Source organism: Ambystoma mexicanum, chromosome 7q, assembly GCF_040938575.1.
Source record: "Ambystoma mexicanum isolate Mex_15411 chromosome 7q, UKY_AmexF1_1, whole genome shotgun sequence".
Classification (NCBI taxonomy): domain Eukaryota; kingdom Metazoa; phylum Chordata; class Amphibia; order Caudata; family Ambystomatidae; genus Ambystoma; species Ambystoma mexicanum.
Window position 1 is genome coordinate 8064480 of NC_090941.1, and position 20914 is coordinate 8085393.

At 49.2% G+C, this 20914-nt stretch overlaps 1 protein-coding gene across 4 annotated transcripts in view; it reads right to left on the reverse strand.

Annotated features, from left to right (window-relative positions):
• The window catches only part of GABRR3 (gamma-aminobutyric acid type A receptor subunit rho3), a 2040413-nt gene that overhangs the window by 248686 nt on the left and 1770813 nt on the right, over positions 1-20914 (reverse strand). For all 4 annotated transcript variants that reach the window (XM_069639257.1, XM_069639256.1, XM_069639259.1 and 1 more), the window contains one exon: positions 4595-4697. In XM_069639257.1, coding sequence (XP_069495358.1) covers positions 4595-4697 — 103 coding nt within the window. The remainder of the gene's footprint in view (positions 1-4594; positions 4698-20914) is intronic.

Sequence of the window (20914 nt, forward strand, 5' to 3'; positions counted from 1 at the left end):
TTTGCCTCGGCCACGCCGGTGCGACGAGGATCATCCTGCACCTGGACTTCTTGAGCTGGTTGATGAGGCGGAGCAGCAACGGCAACAGAGGGAATGCGTACAGAAACAGGCCGTCCCAAGGGAACGAGAAAGCATCGCCCATGCTCCTCGGCTGTTGGAACCTTCTGGCGAACCTCTGGCACTTGGAGTTTGTCGCTGTCGCGAACAGGTCGATCTGGGGCTTGCCCCATCGTTGGAAGAGTCGATCCACTTGGCCTGGCGCAGTTCCCACTCGTGGCACGAGCGCAGCTCCCTGCTGAGTGAGTCAGCGACAGTGTTTTTTATTCCTGCCAGGTGGAAGGGAACCAGAAACATCCCTTGGGCGACGGAACAATGCCACAGATCCTGGGCCTCCTTGGATAGGGCTGGGGATCTGATGCCTCCTTGCTTCTGTATATAGAACATCGTGGTGGTGTTGCCGGTGAAGATCCTCACCACTTTGCCCTTGAGGGACGGAAGGAACGACTTGAGAGCCCAGAACACTGCTCGGAGCTCCAGAATGTTGATGTGGAGAGACCTCTCCTCCGGGAGCCAAAGGCCTCTTGCGTGGAGGTCTCCGGTGTGGGCCCCCCAACCCTCCAGAGAGGCGTCCGTTGTCACAGTCTCCTGAAACGCCGTGATTTGAAATTCCGTGCCTGTCGTGAGGTGGGCACGGATGCCCCACCAAAAGTTCGCCAGACGGAATTCCTAGTCGAGAGGGATCCTGTCCTTGAAACAGCCCCTCACTTGGAGCCAGCGGGCATCGAGAAACTCCTGTAGCGGACGCATCCGAAGTCTGCAAAGGGGTACAAGGTAAATGCATGAGGACATCATCCCGAGGAGGGACTTGATGGACCTCACCCTGGCCACGTCCGTGGCTAGCAGGCGCTGCCCCTTGCCCAGGATGGTCTTGGTCCTCTCCTCTGAAGGGGAGGCCAATTGCCCCACTGTATCGAGCTTCGCTCCCAGAAACAGTGCTATCTGCGATGGAATCAGGTGGGATTTGGGGTAGTTGATGGCGAACCCCAGCTCCGTGAGCAACACGACAGTCCTCGCTGTGTGTTCGACGGCGAGTGCCCTTGTCCTTGCCAGTCGTCCAGGTAGGGGTAAACGTGGATCCCCTGCAGACGCAGCCGCGCCACCACTGGTGCCAGGCACTTGGTGAAAACCCTGGGTGCCGACTTTAATACGAATGGTAGGGCCCTGAATTGGTAGTGGCGTCCCTGAACCACAAACCTGAGGAACTTCCTGTGCCTTTTTAGGATAGGGATGTGGAAGTAAGCATCCTCCAGGTCCAAAGACGATAGGAAGTTGCCTTCCCCCAGCACGTGTTGGAGGGTGACCATCCTGAATTTCTGCGCCTTGATGTACTTGTTTAAGCGACGCAGGTCCAGGATGGGGCGTCAACCGCCTGTCTTCTTCTTGACGAGGAAGTACCTTGAGTACACTCCGGAGCCCCAAAGCCCTCTGGGGACGAGGTCGATGGCACCTCTCTTGAGCATCGCCTTTACCTCCGACAGTAGTTGAGGGACGTGATTCTCCTTCCTGACCACGGGAGGAATGCAAGGGCACTTCTTTTGGAATTCCAGCGAGTGCCCGTTGGCCAGGGTGTCCAACACCCAACGGTCAGTGGAGATGGACTCCCACAAGCTGACGAACTTCGTCAGCCGGCCTCCCACCGGTGTGCTTTGGTGGGGGCCCGACAACCCGGACGGGTCAGTCTTGCTTGGAGGCGGCCTTGCCGCCTTTGCCTCCTTGGCGACAGCGGCGGGAACCCCCTTGCTTGCCGCAACCTCTGTAGGCCTCCTGAGAAGAGGAGCGGGCCGCCTGGCGGTAAGTGGAGGAACCACCACTGGATCCTTTGGAGGCGCCCTGTCTGCCTCTGGAGCTCCGAAAGGGCTGCCGCTGTTGAAGTACCCCCAGGGCCCGGGCCGTCTCCGAGTCAGTCTTGATGGCCTGTAGGGACTCATCCAACGCCTTACCAAAAAGGTTGTTGCCATCGAACGGCATGTCCAACACCCTGGTCTGGACATCCTAGCGAAAGTCTGTCGCCTTGAGCCATCCTCGTCGTCGGAGGCAAACTCTGTTGCCCAGTTGGCGAAATCCGGTATCGGCAATGTCCGTTGCCACCGTTATGGCGTGATCCGACGCCACCTCGCCTTCCTGCAGAATTTCTAGGGCCTCCGCCCTCTTGTCGTCGGGTAGGAAGTCTAGCAGGGGAGCCATCTTGAACCAGAGCTCCCTGTCGTAGCGGGCCACGATCGCTAAGGCATTGGCCGCCTTAATCGTCTTCGCCGCCGACGAGATGACTCGTCGTCCCATAGAGTCCAACTTCTTGCCCTCGCTGTCCGGCGAGGAGGTGGAAGTTGAAGACACCGCACCCGCTGCCTTCTTCTTAGCCGCAGCCGAGACGACCGAGTCCGGCGTGGGCTGGGCCCTGAGGCACAAGGGGGCGGCATCGGGGACTCAGTACTTCTTCTCGTACCTGTCCCTCTTGGTTGGTGTCGTGGAAGGGTTCTTGAGGACAGCAAGTCCCTCCTCCCAAATGTCGTTGAGTAAAGGCACTGCGAGGACTGTCTTCCTCTTGGCCTCTCGTCGTTGGTACAGAAACCGCTCCTTTTTCTATTGTTCACGGCAGAGCTGGAAGAGCTTGGATGCCCTGGTTATCATGGCGTTGAAAGAGACTTAATTTCGTCGGCTGGAGACGCCTGTGGGGGGTGACGACAGGATGTCTGCTGCGTCATCGGCGCCATCGTCCGTCCCCGTCGCCGTATCCTCTCTAGGGTCCGGCGAGGGGGATGAGGGGTCCACCGGTCTCGCAGGCACGAAGGGCGCAGCGGGGTGGACTCTACTCCGCTTGTTAGGAGGGCTTCCTGACGGGCCTGGTTCTGGATCCTCCGTCGGGGTCCGTGGTAATCTCGTCCTTATCTCGGTGCATAAGGATTGGATTGCCAACAAAATGGCCGCCAAGCTATCTTGTGGCTCGGGCAATGGCTGCGACGGACGGGGTGGCCGTTCCACTGGGCCCTGTTCGTCGTCGCTATCTTCGATCACGTCAGCAGGGACCGCCCCCTGGGATCGAACCTTCTCGAACCTCTCGTTGAGGCCTATAAACCTCTCGTTGAGGCCTAGGGACTTCTCATTAAGGCCTATGGACCTTTCGTTGAGGCCCTTCTCGGTTTCCACCAGTTCCTCCTCAGAGGCTGATTCCGAGTCTGTAATGTCCACCGCCCCCCACCCCTCTTTTTCAGCCAGGGGCTTCACGGGGGTCTTAGCGATGGGCTGGAAAGAGGAATCCCTCCGCGGTGGCAGGGATACTCTGGGCCTGGCGGGCGTTTCCACAGGCGGCTTCGCCAGGGTCGCAGCGACCACTTCGGTAGAGGCCTTTGCCGGGTGGATCAAAGCCCTCACCACCTTAAGTGCATCCTGGGCCTTCGCCTTGGGGGGAGGGTCAGCGTCTCGCTCCCCCTTCGAGATCAACTGGGTCCGCTCCAGCGACCTACCCGGGTTCTCGGACATACTCTTCCCCGAACCAGAGCGCTGGCTCGTGGTCGAACGTGCCGGGGAAGTAGCGCCCTGCTTGGCAACCGAAGAGCCCAACCTTTCGGCACTCCCGGTGCCCGCAGACTCGCGGTGCTTGGCCTTCTGTTGGGCCCCTGTCGCCGGGGAGCCCTCACAGGACTAAGAAGCCCGCTCAGACTTCTTCTTCGCCTTCTCACCTGTTGTGCCCTTCTCCAGCCAGGCGGTGAGGCGGGAACGACGATCTTGTTTGGTCCGTTCCAAAAGGTTCTTGCAGAACGCACAGTCTTTCTCCACGTGCGTCTTGTCCTCATGGAGGCAGTAGAGACATTGCGAATGCTTGTCCTCCTTGAAAACGTTCTGTAATCCGCATCCAGGGCAGCACCTGAACAGCTTGGATCCGGGCGTCGGGCTTCCCTTGTCCTGGGCCATGTCCGTTGAGGTAGGCCGCAGATCTTCCAGAATCCTCCAAGAAATATAAACTCGACGAAAACTTCACCCTTGAGGGGCGTAGAGAATTCCGAACGGGTCCCCGTTATCGGAAGTAGAAACGGTGGAGCTTGAGGCTCGATTAAACCAAAAAAATGAGAAAATCTCCTGAAAAAATGTGAAAACGCAGTAAAAAACTCGAGAGCTAATCACGAGGACTCCCAACACTTGAGCGTGCGGTAAAAATCTGAGGATGGCTGCCAGAGGCGGGGCTTAGGGGAAGGGCAGTCATTGGTTGGGGGCAGTATGACCCAGAGATCAGTGATTGGTTACTACTAAGAAAGACAGATCAGAAACAAAACTGATACTGATTTTTTCTTTACCGAGGATTCCCAGCCTGACGGGGAATATTCATGAGCATGTGAATCCATGCCAGACCCCATGCTGGAGAAGCGCGTTATAAATAACCCATCATATCATATCATATATCATACAAGAATCTCACTTTTCTTTGGACGTCATATTGCACTTTAAATACTATATTTCAGTTGATATTTAAGATTATGATCATAAAGGACAGAATACAAATGGATAATTCACAAACTATCAACCATATACATTTTATTACCATGAGCTGCTGCTTTGGTACACCTCTTCGTAGATCCACATCTTCCCTCGATGCATCCAAAATGAGCCCTGGGATTGAATCCAACAACAAATCACCCCAAGAACTGCAAAAAAACAATGATTTAAACACTTTTCTAGATTTTAACCAGTTCACTGGATCAACTTCAATAAAACAATTTAAAAAAATGCACGAAAACCAACTAGACGTTTCTGAGTTTGTTTCTAGATTTCAGGGGGCCTCAATCCACACCAATGACGACAAAAACCACAATTCCCAGAGCCAAAAGATGCAGAAGAATATTTATTGTATGTACATCAAGTCGAATTTTGAGAAAATAAGGTGTATCTAGCACCAAATCTTCATGTGAAAGTCTTTAGGTCTCAGCTGATATTTGTTAACAGTGATTTGAAGTGCACGCATAACTCCCTTTCGACTGCTTGTTGTCCCACATTTGTACTCAATCCACGTGGGGTCGACAGACTATGCTGACTCAGAAGTGCTAGATAATTATGACATGCATTACTTACCGTAATAGCATTTTTGATGATTGTATCTGCCTAGATTCACATGCTGTGCATATGGTCTGACATCCAGTGGTAACCGCAGAGTATTGCATCTTGTCTTTCGAGGATCGAAAGGGAATGTCGGCATAGATGTGGCTGTAACACTATCCCTAAGGTGACGTGTAATGTACACAAAATCCCTCACGTGCCGAGGTCCCTCTGATTGTATTTTTTCTGCCATGAGGGAGCCCAAGGCTAATGTGAGTGAGTACATAAAAGAGAGAAAGTAGTAAGACGTCTATGTTCCTTCCACACAAGCGGTGAGGAAGGGTGGGCGCATGTGAATCTAAGCAGATACAACCATCAGAAATGCTATTACGGTAAGTAATGCATGTCTTCTGATGCTTGTTAATCTGCTTAGAATCACAAGCTGTGCATGGATGCCCCAGAGCCTCAAGTAGAAAGTGCTCTAGGCTTGAAAGGCAGTTCTCTCTTAGCAAGAGTGTAACAAAGTGTGATGCATTTGACTATCCACCCTGAGATAGCTGACTTACAGACAGGATCCCCTTCTCTGCCAGCTGCCACTGAAACAAAAAATTGGTTTGTCTTTCTCAGTGGTTTCGTTCTTTCCAGGTAAAACATGACTGCCCTGCACACATCTAACATGTGTAGACTCCTTTCAGCCATGTTAGTTGGGTTCTGGAAGAAAGTGGGCAGTTCAACTGACTGATTGACATGGAACTTGGAAATAAATGTAGGCGCAAATCGAGGGTGAGTGCGCAGAACCACCTTATCTCTGTGGACAGTAACAAAACGGTCTAGTACTGAAAGGGCCTGTAGTTCACTAACCCTTCTAATACAAGTGATTGCCACTAGGAAGGCTGTCTTATAGGCAAGGTCCTTTAGGCTTGCCTTGTGCATAGGCTCAAAGGGGAACCCCATGAGTCTAGTCAGAACCACATTTAAGACCCACCCGGGAGCTGGGTTAGAAATGGGGAGATGAATCCTCTTAACCCCTTCCATGAAAGCCTTAATAACTGGCATTTTCCACCATGACACATTTTGTTGTGACATAGTGTAGGCTGAGAGAGCAGCTAAGTGACCCTTTAGGAAATGAAAAACCAGGCCTGAGTCCAGTAAGTGGGTCAGGTACAATACAATGTGAGTAGGAGAACAGTCAATGGGATTGACGTTCTTGGCATTACACCAGATAACAAAACTTTTCCATTTACTGGAATAGCAATACCGGGTGTTGGGTTTTCTCGCTTCCCCGAGTATGTCCATACACCTCTGAGGGAGTTGAAGGTGTCCGAACTCTATGACCTCAGGAGCAAGGCCGCTAAGTTGAGAGTTTGCGGGCATGGACGCAGTGTTTCTGCCCTGTCCTGAGACAACATGTTGTACAGGCAGGGCAGTTTCATCGGAGGGGAGAGGGACATCTCCATCACATGAGAGAACCAGGGTTGGCAGGCCCACATGGGGGCCACCAATATCATGGTGACTGGCTCTTGGTGCATCTTGTGCACAATCTTGTTGAGTAAGGGAGTCCGGGGGCAAGGGAGGAGGTGGGGGGGTTGGGTCGGTGAGCGTAAACACATTTCCCTGACCATGTTATCCAGAGCCCGTTCCCCTTGGAACGGTTCTGTGGGTACCTGGAGGCGTAATCTTGGCATTGAGCGTTCTCCAAAGTTGCGAACAAGTCGATCTCATGGGAAACGCCATTCTGCGAAAACGTTGGAGACTATTGTCTTTGTGTAGTCGCCATTCGTACTCTATGGGCAGTAGGAAACCTCTGCTGAGCATGTCTGCCAGAAGATTGAGTTCCCCTGGAACGTGTTGGGACAACAGGAACATCCTGTGTTTGAGAGCCCATACCCAAATGTTTTGGGACAGCTTGGAAGCCCTGGAGAGTGTTTGCCCCCTTGTTTGTTCAGGTAGTACATGGCTGTAGTGCTGTCTGTCAAGATCAGGCCTTTCCTTCCCCTGTAACTGTGTCTGAAAGGCTTTCAGTACTTTGGATACCGCTAATAGCGCCAATAGATTTATGTGGTTGGACGCTACTTGTTGGGACCACACGCCGTGCGCCGTCTGCTGGAGCAGATGAGCCCCCCAACCTGTGAGTGATGCATCGGTTGTGAGAGTGGCTTCTACTGCGGGGGTGGTGAAGGTCTTCCCCTTCAAGAGTTTTTCCCTCGACCACCACTGCAGAGAGAGAACGATGGCTGGCGAGACAACTACCAGATCTTCCCATTGTCAGCTTGCCTGACACCACTGGCTGTTGAGCCACTCTTGCATGGGACAAATGCGCAGACGCACTTGAGGAACGAAGTAAATGCAGAATGCCATCATCCCTAACAGTTGCATGGCTTGCGTACCATCACTTCCTGACTAGCTACATATTGAGGGATCTGAAACAGCATGTTTTGAACCCTCTCATTGGACGGGAAGATGAGGCAGTCTTTTGTCCGAATTAGATCCCCTAAAAACTGTTTGACTTTACTGGGGTCTAGGCTGGATCTCTTTTCGTGGATGGAGAATGCCAGACTGAATAAGAAGTCCATTGTCTTCTGAGTGTTCAATAGGCATGTTTCATAGGACTCCCCTGTTATGAGCCAGTCGTCGAGGTAATGGTAAACCGGGACGGATAGTCTGCGAAGGGTGTGCTGCTGCTACTGCCAGTACCTTTGTAAACACCCTCGGTGCCGAGGCAATGCCAAAGGGGAGCACCTTGAACTGATAGTGCTTGTCCTCTATCATGAACCTTAGGTATTTTCTGTGCGCTGGCAACATTGAAATATGAAAGTATGCATCTTTCATATCCAGTGTTGGCATGTAATCCCCCTGTTTCAACAGCAGGATTACTTCCTGTAAAGTGACCATACAAAACTTTTCTATATGGTACCCATGGGCGACCGTCTTTAGTACCCACTGGTCTGTTGTTGTCCCCTCCCATGCGATAAGGAAAGATGTTATGTGCCCCCTGACCGGGGATGAATGGGAGGGGACCTGGATCTGCAGGTCATTTCTGACCAGAGGCCGGGGTGCCTCTGGGGTTGGAACCTCGTCCTCTACCTTTCCCACACCTGGGAAAACAAGATTTCGTGCGAAAGGACCGGCAGGAGCCACTTCCTCCCCGAGGAGAGGGTTTATGGGCGATCTGTTGAAGGGACTTTGTTTCATGCTTTTTCTTGGCTGTTTCAAGAGCATCATCCACTGCCTTACCAAACAGGTTGGTTTCCTCAACGATTTTGTTAATCAGTGATGCTTGGGTCTCTGTCTTGAAACCGGAGTTCCTTAGCATTGCATGTCTCTTGCGCAATGTACCTTGTGCCAGGGTTCTCCCCGCTGTCTCGGCAGTGCCCAGGGTATTTTTGAGCACATTCTGGTTCACGTGCTTGCCTTCGGAAACAATGGCGAGCAACTTTGTCCTTGCAGGTTCTGGCACTTCCTGAAGGCCTTCTTGTAGAAGGTTCCACTGAACGTCTGCATAGTTGGCCAATAGCATGGTGTTATTGGCTAAACAGGTGGTAAATGCAGCAGCCGTTGTTATTCTTTTCCCCAGTGCATAAAGTCTCTTGGATTCCATATCAGGTGGTGCCTCTCCTGTAGACAGGGGAACACCAACCCGTTTTCTAGTTGTGGTAACCACTAACAAATCCGGAATGGTATGACCCTTAATATAGGCAGGGTCGGTCTGAGAAGGCCGAAACAGTTTCTCCACCCTAGGGTTTACCGCCCTGGTCTGGGCCGGTGTCAACAAAGAAGGTGCCAATCTCCTCTTGATTGAGTTCAACAAGGGGATGGCCTGGCTGGCCGAAGGTTTTTCTGTAAGCATATCCACCACGAAATCAGAATCTGGTAAAGCCTCTAGAGTGCTGATCTGAAAATGGTCAGCCACCTTCTTCAAGATGGCGTTGAACGCCATCTGGTCATCCATTGGGGAGGCTTGCCGAGCCGGACTGGAGAGGGGGGGCGGGAATCTAAGCACAGGACATCGGGGTGCTGGGTGGGAGTAGGGAACGTGCAGGGTTGAGCATAAACCTGACGTCTGTCCTCTCAATTGTCCATAAGACCTGTCTGATCATCCACATTATAGTTTTCAAGAAGGGTGCCATCTTCATCCTGATCATAAGTGTCCATAACATCCTCATCTCAAAGGATACAAGTAAACTCTTCATGTGGATCCGCCTCCTCCAAGGTCCTTCGAAACGTAGATACAGGGGTAGATGGAAAGTCTTCTCGAGGTCTCTTGGAAGCAAGGGCCTCAGAGTAAGAGACACATTTTTCTAATCTGTCCATACATCCCTCAAATTTCTCCCGGGTCCATGAGAATGAACGAGAGGGGCCCAGGGGAGGAAAGAGTTCATCTTCTTCCCAGTGGCGTCGAGATTTTTCACCAAATGTGCCTGACAAAGGCACAGGAATCTCAACGTAGTCCTGGTGGGGATCTGGCGTATCTTTCAACAAATCCCTCGGCTGTTCTTTGAGCTTCGCCACCTCCTTTAACTGCCGAAGTAATACTAGCGATGCTCTCGGTAATGGTAGTAGAATCTGGGCGGTCTACCGGCTGACCCGGAGGCTGAGCGGAGGATTTTGACGCCACCGGATGATTGGGGGGGGGGTGAACCGGGGGCTCAGTGGTGGATTTTGCCACCACCTGGCACTTAAGCAGCATCTGCGCGTCCTCCTGGAGCGCTTCGGCGTCCGCGTGTCTTTCAGTGTTAGCACCCTTGACTTTGGATTGCACAGTCACAGGCCGCGACTGCGGTTGCGGGAAAAGGCTGCCGACCATGCCAATGAAAGGATCCCGTTTAAGATTTCAACGGTTCTGTTGGCGCTTTGGTATACCTCGACACAGTCGCTAAAGCAGAACCTTGGGTTGTGTGTTTGGCGTCATGATCGCGTACGCCCCCGTAGCGTGACTTGCGTCAGGCCTGGCGAAGTCGGGGACAGGCGGCGTGGACCGAGAATGGTTCGCAGTTAGTTCAATGGCTTCCGACACGGAGGTCTGGTCATCGCTAGTTCCCCCATCACTTTTGGCGGTTGCAACAGCGGGGGAAGAACATTCAGCCTGCGACATGCCGTAGGCCGTCGAACTCTTTAAGCGGCGCTCCTTAAGCGTCTTTGGGTGCAGGAGTCTACAGGCCGCGCAACTCGCTTCTTTGTGGTTGAGGGGCAGACAACTGTTGCACCGAGCGTGCTCGTCCTTCCAAGGGACAAAACCTAAATGGCGTCATTTCCATAGCAAAAGACAATTAGTGCGATGGCGAAACACAGGGAGCAGAGAGTGAAAGAGGAAAGGCATACTTCCGGGATCAACAGGTGTCGAAAGTCTGCAGCTGTCTTCAGCGTTGTTTCAACAGTTGATGTGACTTAATGGGAATAACGACAAAGTCGATTATAATGACAATAACGCTATCTCTATTTAAGAGCTCCGCATTCGGGCGACCAGTAATCTTGACGGAAAAAAACAATCTGAGGGACCTCGGCACGCGGGTGTTTTTGGGTACACTACACGTCACGTTAGGGAGAGTGTTACAGACATGCCTATGCCGATGTCCCCTTTTGATGCTTGAAAGACAAGATGCAATACACTGCGGTTACCACTGGATGTCGGACCATATGCAAAGCATGTGATTCTAACCAGATTAACAAGCACGAGACAGTTATTCATTGTCAGGGTCACTTCTGTAAGGAACCCATGGTACAACAGTAAAGACAGAAGCAAGAGATCACAATTCAAGGGTGCTTATTGAACAATTAAAGCAGGGTGGAAAACACCTAAGCTAAACCTAAATCTAAGATGGGAGCAAACGTCGACCATCAAATGAAAATAAGGCAGTCCTAGGGCCGTCTTGTCAAAATAAAAGGGCCTATACTAAGAAAAACCTATTGCTAAATCCTTACGCTAAATACAAAATAAGTGTGGGATAGGGTTCCAATAAAGACAGAAGTGTTCTCAAATAAGTCACGATGTGATTGCCAGGGGTCTCGCTTCCCCAGGTTTTTAGCAAGGTGGGTCTCTTGAGCACAGCACACACTCAAGCTTTACTCAGCACAAGCTGACAGTTCAGCTCCAGTTACCAGGCTCTCCGATGGCTTAAAATCTCTTTCCAATAAAAAGTCTCTTACCCTTGAGGGCCTGATAGTTTCAACAACAAAAGCACACAGTTCTTTTCTACAAATGCTTTGGGTGATGGCTTCACCCCTGGATCCCCCTCTTCCAGGTGCAGACCCCTCAAACAGTCTTATTCGATTGCTCAAACAGTTCCTTTTCAGTGAGCTTTGGGTGATAACTTTTCACCCCTGGATCTCCCTCGGCCGCGCTCCGACCCCAAATGACGAACAGGATAGTTTACTTCTACTTTCTCTCACTCAATGCAAGATTGACTTCCCTTACTTCCTTTACAGTTCATAGGTCAAAGGCTTCCGACTGTATGGGGCTTTTGTTATAGATCCTGTATGACCACTTTGACCTATCTTGGCGGCTCACCTGCTGGCCTTCTGCTATCTGTAGTTTCATCAATAGGGTAATCCCCACGAGCCTGCACCCACGTGCTGTCTGACTCTGCTCTGCTGGTTTTCCCCCACAGTTTATTAACAGTTCCTTGTTTCAAAGTTCAATTAGCGTGTTGCTACTTTCGTTCAACATAGCTCGGTTTCTTTATTGTGTTTTCCTTCAACTCACCGATTCTGCTGAACAGCTATGCTTTCTGGTCTGTTGAGTCAATGCCGGTACCATTGGGCCATGTGTCTCTCCCTGGCTTGGCTGTCAGCGGAGGAGGTGCCCGAGTACCGTAGACATCTGTTGCAACACATGCAGGCTATTGTTCCTGGCCTTACGATTCCTTCTCTCAAGGCTTCACAGGTCTCTGTCGATAAGGGTAAAATTCATCACGCCTCCCCTTGGTAGCCTCTCGACTTGCGCTGTTTTTCGCCTTCTCTTGAACTGCCAGGCTTGTGTTAGGTGTCACGTTGTGCGGTCTGCCATGACTCCCCTGTGCTGCTGTGCTCCAGATTATCCCTGTGGGGAAGGAAAAGGGCCGTCATGTGTGTGCGATTATGGTCAACTGCCTGATTTTGCTTAACCCTTGTATTGGGACATGTTAGGTAAATGGCTGTTAGTCCATGGTCTTTCATGTTGTGCGAAAGTGTCAGCGTGAAAGAGGGAGGGGGGCAGTGTTTTGTAATATCCTTTGTAGTAGGATGGAGAAAAGGTGTTAGGGAGGGGGGATACCGGGTCTCACCCGTCGGTGCCCCACTCCCCAAGGACCTCCCATCCAGGTGATCCTCCCGCACTGGTCCACCCCCAGGAACTGGCCACCTGGATGACAGATCACCATGGGACTAGACAGGGAGACACCTTCAGATTTCTCACATATCCTTCCTCCATGCGATGTAGCCACATTTGTTTCGCAGGAGAACCGGGAAAGAACATCTGCATTTCCCTGGTCCTTTCCTTTGCTGTGTTCCACTGTGAAACAATAGGGTTGTAGGTCTAGAAAACATTGCATGATCCGAGGGTTGGAAACTTTACATTGGCTAATCCAAACTAGGGGCGAGTAGTCGGTAACAAGTGTGAACCTCCATCCCAATAGGTAGTATCTGAGATGGATAATAGCCCATTTGATTGCCAGGGCCTCTAGTTCTACCAGAGTAATTTTATTTCATGTGGGAATAACTTGCAACTGGTGTATAGTATGGGAAGTTCTAGACTGTCACAGATTTGGGATAAGACAGATCCTAACCCTGTAAGGGAAGCGTCTGTCTGTAACACAAACTCCTCTGAGAAGTCGACTAGCTTAAGAATCGGATTCTTACAGGGTTTGCCTCAGAATGTTATAGCATATCTCGTCTTCGTCATTCCAATGAGGTTTTTGAGGTTCGGAATTCTTAAATTTATCGGTCAGCCAAGCTGTTTTATCCGAATAGTTTGGGATGAACCTCCGGTAATACCCTATTAATCCGAGAAAAGCTATAAGGTCTCATTTGATTTTAGGGGTTGTTGTAACGAAAACGGCTTTAACCTTCTCAGGTTGGGGGTGCACGCTCCCATTCCCCACGAAGAAGCCAAGATATTTTACGGCTGATTGGGCCAATCTGCACTTAGCTGGATTAGCAGTTAGGCCCGCATTCCTGAGGACTTTCATGGTGGTATAAAGATGGAAGAGATGGTCCTCTCACGTTTTACTATAAATGATATTGTCAATATAAGCTACAGAGAAATTGGAGTAGAGCTGTAGAATTATTTTTAACAACTTTATTTAGGTAACAGGCGTTCAGATTACATCGACGTTCTTCATTTTCAAAAGTTGTGCAGTTATTGGTTGACATGCATACAAGTCATACAGTAACAGTTCTGTTAATTACATTACATTTCCGTATCCTTTACAGCAGGGTTTCTCTTAAGTATCTTCAAAATGGTCCCAAAATGTCCTTGGGTCTGTTAAGCAGAGTTATTTTCCCAGCATAATTCTCTTCTTCTTCCTGCACTTAGGTCAGTACTCTCAGCCATTTGCGTATTGTTGGGGCTGATCTTGATTTCAACTGCAGTAATATACACTTTTTTGAAATAATACATCCGATGATAAATAGTCTACATGTTTTTGATTGGTCTTTCTGATATCCCCTAGCAGATATTTAAGGAGGAGTAGGGTTGGGTTAATTTCTGTGATTGTATGGAGTGCTTCTGCCACTTCTTCCCAGAATGATGCCACCCTGGGGCAGCTCCAGAACATATGGATTGTGTCTGCTTCCTCTGTCTGCATTTAATGTATTTGTCTTGGACTTCACAGGGAAATCCCGCCACCGTTAATGGGGTGTTATGGAGCATGTTAAACACTTTGAATTGTATAAGCAGTAAGCGGGAGTTGAGGGAGACTTACTTGGTTAAGGAACAGAATCGCCACCATTTAGTATCACCTATACTAGTTGTAGTGTCCTTCTCCCATTTGCCCTTCGCTGGGTTGTGTAGAGCATTAGCTTCTTGTGTCATCCCGTATAACCTGGAAATTAGCCCCTTCCGTTCTCATCCCAGCACTATAGCTTCAATGCAGCCTGAAGGCTTTGGTTCTTTGGGGCACGATGGCCACTTTCTTCATGCTGCCAGCCACATTCTGAAGTATTGTAACATTTTGACCGGGTTATTTCCCATTGTTGCCTTAAAGTATTCCCTGCTTACAAATTCGCCCTCTGGGAATAGATCCCCAGCTTCATTACCTTCCCCGGGTCCCATGAGACCTGGAGGTCTGTGTCAAATATTGCGGGAAGGCCTGGGCAGTTCCACAAGGGTATACTGCCACTATATGGGGTGAGTATTTCTAGGTGATTGACTATACGTTGCCATACGTTGCCATGCTTTTACTGTTAGGCGCACTGGGTCGTATGTGCATGTATCTATGTAGTGATCGTCTAATATGACTGATTTGAAGTCTGTCAAATCTGTCCCATAATGTTCTAGGGCTCGGTGTTGTGGCCAGGGGCCCATCTGATACCAGTAACCTGCGTAGTGTGGCTGTGCAACCAGATTGTACAATTGGAGATCTGGGGTGGCCAGACCCCCGCGGTCGTACGGATCAGGTAGCGTTTCCCAGCGCATACGGGCATCCCTCTCTCCCATGAGAATTATGTTGTGATTGTGCAAAGTTTTGTGAAGAATTTGCACCCCGGCCATACCGGGATAGTTCTGAAGTAGTAAAGTAGTTTAGGTACCACTGCCATCTTGAGCCGTGAGATCCTGCCGTATTAGGACATTGGGAATTTTGTCCATATGTCTAGTTTCACAGCCAGTGTATTGAGGTAATTTTCGTGTTTTTTTTTCATACAATAGTTTTGGTGTTTGAGCTATTTCTGCCCCCAAATATTTTAGGCTGGATCCAGCCCACTTGAACCAGCATACATCCTCCGGCTCTGTGGTGCCCTTGGTTCATGGGAACAGTTCAGACTTAGTTGTGTTGATTTTATATCCTGAATGATGTGTGAATTTGGCTACTTCTTCCATGACTGGTTTAATATTTGAGCCTGGTATGTATGGTAAAGCGTTGTTGGATATAGGGAGATTATTGGTGGGGGGCCCGCTATGTCTATCCCTCTGTTACTATGCCTGCCCAGCATCTGTTGCGCAAGCGCTTCAAAGCACCCTTGGTAATTTTAAAGAACGCCTCTATTTCTTCGTTTAACGCTGAGGCCATTGTGGTGTCTGATTGGCCGATGGCGACATCCTGTACAGCGGTTGGGGCTTGGGTGTCATGCTCAATGTGAAGTGCATTTTGATTGGGGAGTGGTCTGACAGGGTGTGCGGCAAGATCGTACTGCCGTGTATCCTGTGCATCATTGTCGCCGACATCAACCAGTAGTCGATCCGGGACATTGCGTCAAGGACCGACAAATAATATATGTATTTGTTTACTTATGGGTGTTCCTCTCTGCAGACCTCCAATTCATATAAGGACATTATTTGTTGGAGCGTGTGAGCTGTTGCTGCGAGTCCTCATTGTCTGGAGTTTGATCTATCTCTAGTTACTTTTGATATCGTATTGAAGTCGACACCCCCAAAATTATAGGTACGTCCTGTGATTTCGCTAAGATCCTCGAGATCTGGATGTGGAAAGCAGGGTCATCAGTGTTTGGCCCATATGCGTTTACCAACATTATCTTTTCACCTGCTAGGTCGCCTTTGATAACAACATAGCGCCCTCCGGGGTCTACTTGGACTGTCTGCCCTGAATGCCAGTGATTTATGTATCAGTGTGAGTACTCCCCTCGATTGGGATGAGTAGGACATATATTGCCTTTGTCGTGCCCATTTAGGTGCAAACCCATCATGCGTGGAGCTCAGTGCATCTGTTTCTTGAAGCATCATCATTTTGGTGGAGTACCGTTCAATGCATGCTAGAACCTTTCCGACTTTAACAGGGTTGTTAAGGCCCTGCACATCCCATGACATCAATCCTATTGATTGACCCATTTGTTTAGTGTTGTCGTTCCGTTGTCCCGTAACTGTGTACCCACATTACTGTGATCATAGCATGCTCCCATGTTAGTCTATAAACCTGTCCGCCAACTTTTAAAGAACATGCACACCTCCCCTCGTTCCAGCACGGCATACCAATCTGCCCCGTCCGGGTTTCGTCCCCCCCCATGCCCTCAACCTTGTGACTTACCCCCCTCCTCCACCTACCCCAACTTGATGATTTTCCCGTAGTGCAACCATGGAACTTCCCTGGGGCACGTTGCTAGCAGTTACTATTGCCTGGTCTGCCAATCGAGTCCCTCCATACATGCTTTGTTTAAACTATCTTCACGTGCCTATACATTAGAACTAAACAAACATAGTAATATTAAGCATACAGTCAATTTTCCCACTCAGTCACTGGCAGTCTCCGGTCTATCTTCTATTCTTAAGCCATGGTTCTGGTCCCCTCCTTCAGCCGGCCGTGGGCGGGTGGGAGGAAGGTCGCATCCACATAGTTCATGGCATCAGTGGGATTCTCAAAAAAGTGCGCTCTCCCTTCATGTTGAATTTGCAGTTTCGCTGGGAACATCGACGCGCATGGGACCCGTCTAGCTCTTAGTAATCATTTCACTGGGTCGTAGGTTCTCTTCTGAGCTTGCACCCCGGCCGAGAAATCCGGGTAGATATGCATATTGCTTGCTTCATAGCAAAGGGTCCCGTGCTCTCTTGATTTAAGGATGTGGTCTCTGCCTCCAATTAAGCATGTTGGCGATAATTCTGTGTGGTAGAGCGCCTGATCTAGGGACGGGGACGAGGGTGTGGGGTACACGCTCTACCAGGAAATGAGCAGAGAAGATGGCCGATTTGAATAGGGTTTTCAATAGTTTCTCGATGAATGGTTCCATTGGGCCCTGGCATTCGGACTATGTGCAAATTGTTTCTCCGTGAGCGTGATTATAGATCCTCGCGTTTGCCTCTCACCTTGACAGACTTTATGACTAAGATGATTGGAGATGACCACGGGCTTGTGAAAGGATCAATGATATTAGCTTTCAACATTTTGTTGACTTCCTCGATCACCATCTGTTTCCTGGCTTCTGGTAGACGATATGGCTTTAGATAAACCACTTTACTTTTGGTGTTCTGATATAGTGGTATGTACCCTTTACTCTCCCCCTGGTTTTTCTGAGAAAACGTCAGGAAAGGAGATTGCTACATCCTTCAGATCTTCTTGTTGGGCGGACAACTCAGAAGGAATTAAATCAAAGTTGTCTATGTCCTCCGGGACTCGACAGGCTAGTACTTTGGCTTTGGTGGCTGACGGGCTTTCCTTCCACTCTTTCAAAAGGTTTACATGGTATAAGTGGACTTTCTATTTTCTGTCTGGTTGGGCTACTTCATACGTACAGGATCCCGTCCGTTCTATTATTTCATAAAGTCCATGCCACTTGGAGACAAGTTTGCTTTCTGAGGTAGGCAAGAGGACCAGTGCTTTCTGTCCTATGGAGAATGATCTTAAATCCACTTTTGATCATAAACAGCCTTTTGTGGACTCTGAGCCTTTCCCATATGAGTAAAAACCAAGTCTCGGACCATTTTCATGTGTTCTCCCATTCGAGTGGCGGTTTGCGAGATTGAAATGGGGGGAGTTCTCTTTCTTTCCAAGTTTCTCGGAGCATGTCTAAGACATCTCGGGGCTCTCTTCCATAGAGCAACTCAAAGGGAGAGAAGCCTGTGGAAGCTTGAGGGGTTTTCCTTACGACAAACAATGCCATTGGGATCATCCGGTCCCAGTCCTTCCTGTTCTCGTCTAATTTCTGTAAAATTAGTTTTAGCGTCTTATTGAATCTTTCTACCAGGCCATTGGTTTGTGGGTGGTATACAGAAGTTCACAAGGTATTAATGTGAAGTAGCTCTTTGACTTCAGCCATAAGCTTACTCATAAAATTTGACCCTTGGTCTGTGAGTATTTCTTTTGGAAAACCAACCCTGGAGAAATATGGTAGAAGATGCTTGAAGATCTGCTGAGTGGTGTTATTTTGCATTGGGAATGCCTCGGGATATTGGGTTGTATAGTCTACGATCACTAGGACATATTTATTGGCCCATTTAGATGTTTCTAGAGGTTCTTTTATGTCCATGCTAATTCTCGCAAAGGGGACTTCTATGATCAGCAATGGGTTCAGAGGTGCAGGCAATGGAATGTGTGAGCTAGTCTTCTGGCATAATTCACATGACTGAATGAAAGTTTTTATATCTACATGGATACCCAGCTAACAAAAATGATGTCCCACTAATATGTGCCTGTGTTTTAAATTGGCCCAAATGCCCTCCAGTCAGATGGGAATGTGCAATCTCAGGCACAACCTTTCAATGACTCATAAGTATAACAAACTGGATTTTAACCAAGTCCTTGGTGGAGGTTCCCATCCTGTAGAGTAACCCTTGTTTCAAGAAAAAACAGCTACCCTTCTCTTCACCTTCTTCTGGAATTGCTTGCAAGAAAGCTTCAGCAATGGATGGGTCATTTCGCTGGGCAACGGCTAGCTCAGGATAGATGGTAGGCTCGTCTCCCATCCTTTCCTTGTTGTCAAGAGCTTTGTTAGCCCCTCCCAAAGCCTAAGTTACCTCTCTCGGTTTCATCCGGTACACTTTCTTTAAACTGGGTAAACAAAGCTCTTTCCAAAATTCCCTCCCCGAGTAATCTGATCTCCTCAACGTACCTCAAAAGGAACTTCCACATGATTCTGCAAGAGAACCTTTACGTCTCTCCTGAAGTCGGGATCAATAATTCCTGCCAAGACATCTATCCCGAACTTCCATGCTAAGCCAGATTTTGGGGCTAATCGGATGTAACATCCTGGAGGGGGTATCAAGAACTAAATCCGTAGGAATCATTCCTCTTTTCCCAGGGGGAATAGTAGCTTCCCTACTGCTGCAGATATCTTATCCTATTGATTCCTCAGTGGCAATGGAAGGGTTAGAGGCTCTCTGACAACGTTTTTGAAATGGTTGGGTTCCCCAATTTGTTTCAATTGAGTCACATCCCATGTCTGACACCATATGTAAGGAACTCATGGTGGCAACAGTAAAGACAGACCCAAGCGATCACAGTTCAAGGTTGTTTGTTGAACAATGAAAGTAGGGTGGAAAAACCCCTAAGCTAAACCTAAACCTAAAATGGGAGCAAGCGTCAACCATCAAATGACAAGAAAGCAGTCCTAGTGGCATTGTGTCCAAATAAAAGGGCCTATACTAAGAAAAACCTATTGGCAAGTCCTTGTGCTAAATACAAACGAAGTGTTGGATAAGGTTCCAATTCTCAAATAAGTCGGGATGTGATTGCCAAGGGTCAAGGTCAAGGTCAAGGGCCCTTCCTCACGTTTTTTTTGTACGGGACAAGGTGGGTCTCATGAGCACAGCACACACTCTAGCTTTAGTCAGCACGAGCCGACAGTTCCGCTCCAGTTAACAGACTCTCTGATGTCTTAAAGTCTCTTTCCAATAAAAGTCTCTTACCCTCGAGGGCCTGATAGATTCAACAACACAAACACACTGTTCTGTTATACAAATGCTTTGGTTGAGGGCTTCACCCCTGGGTACCCCCTCTTCCGGGCGCAGACACCTCAGACAGTCCTACTCGACTATTAAAACAGTTCCTTTTCAGTGATTTCTGAGTGATTTTCAAATGACAAACAGGATAGTTTACGTTCTTGTTCTCACTCGATGCAGGACTAACTCCCCTTACTTCCTTTACAGTTCATAGGTCAAAGGCTTTCGATTGTATAGGGCTTTTGCTGGACCTCCTGTATGACCACTTTGACCCATCTTGGAAGCTCTCATGCAGGCCTTCTGGTATCTGTAGTTTCATCAATAGGGTAATCACCACAAGTCTGCACCCACGTGGTGTCTGACTCTGCTCTGCTGGTTTTTCCCCACAATTCATATAACAGTTTTTTGTTTCAAAGTTCAATTAACCTTTTGCTACTTTCGTTCAACATAGGTCTGTTTCTTAATCGGGTTTTCCTTCAACTCACCGATTGGGATGAATCGCTTTGCTTTCTGGCCTGTTAAGTCAAGGCTAGTACCATTGGGCCATGCGTCTCTCCCCGGCTTGGCTGTCAACGGAGGAGGCGCCTGAGTACCGTAGACATCTGCTGCAACACACACAGGCTATTGTTCCTGGCCTTAGGATTCCTTCTCTCGAGGCTTCACAGGTCTCTGTGGATAAGCGCAAGGTCACTCTTCCCCTTGGTAGCCTCTCGACTAGCACTGTTTTTTGCCTTCTCTTGAACTGCCGGGCTGTGTTAGCTGTCACGTTGTGCGGTCTGCCATGCTGCCCCTGTGCGGTCGTGTACCACCTTTTATCCCTGTGCGGGAAATAAAGGGCCGTTAGGTGTGTGCGATTATGGGCAACTGCCTGTCTTTGTCTGACCCTTATATTGGGACATGTCAGGTAAACGGCTCTGGCGCTAGTCTGTTGTCTTTCTTGTTGTGCAAAAGTGTCAGTGGAAAGAAGGGGGGGCAGTGTTTTGGAGTATCCTACGTAGTAGGATGGGGGAAAAGGTGTTAAGAGGGGGTACTGCGTCTTACCCATTGGTGTCCCACCCCCAAGGACCTCCTCACGCATTGGTCCACCCCCAGAACTGGATCCAAAAGCGATGGCCATGTCCTGGCCACATGGATGATAGATCCCGGGGGACTAGACAGTGATACACCTTCAGGTTTCTAAAACTTCACCCTCACTGCAATTTTATAAACCTTCTCCTTCTCTTAGGGTAAGGTAGGCTTTCCACTCTTTATGGCCCACCAGTGTTCAGTAGTTTCTCTAGGGTTCTGCTCTTACTATCAACATAAATGAGA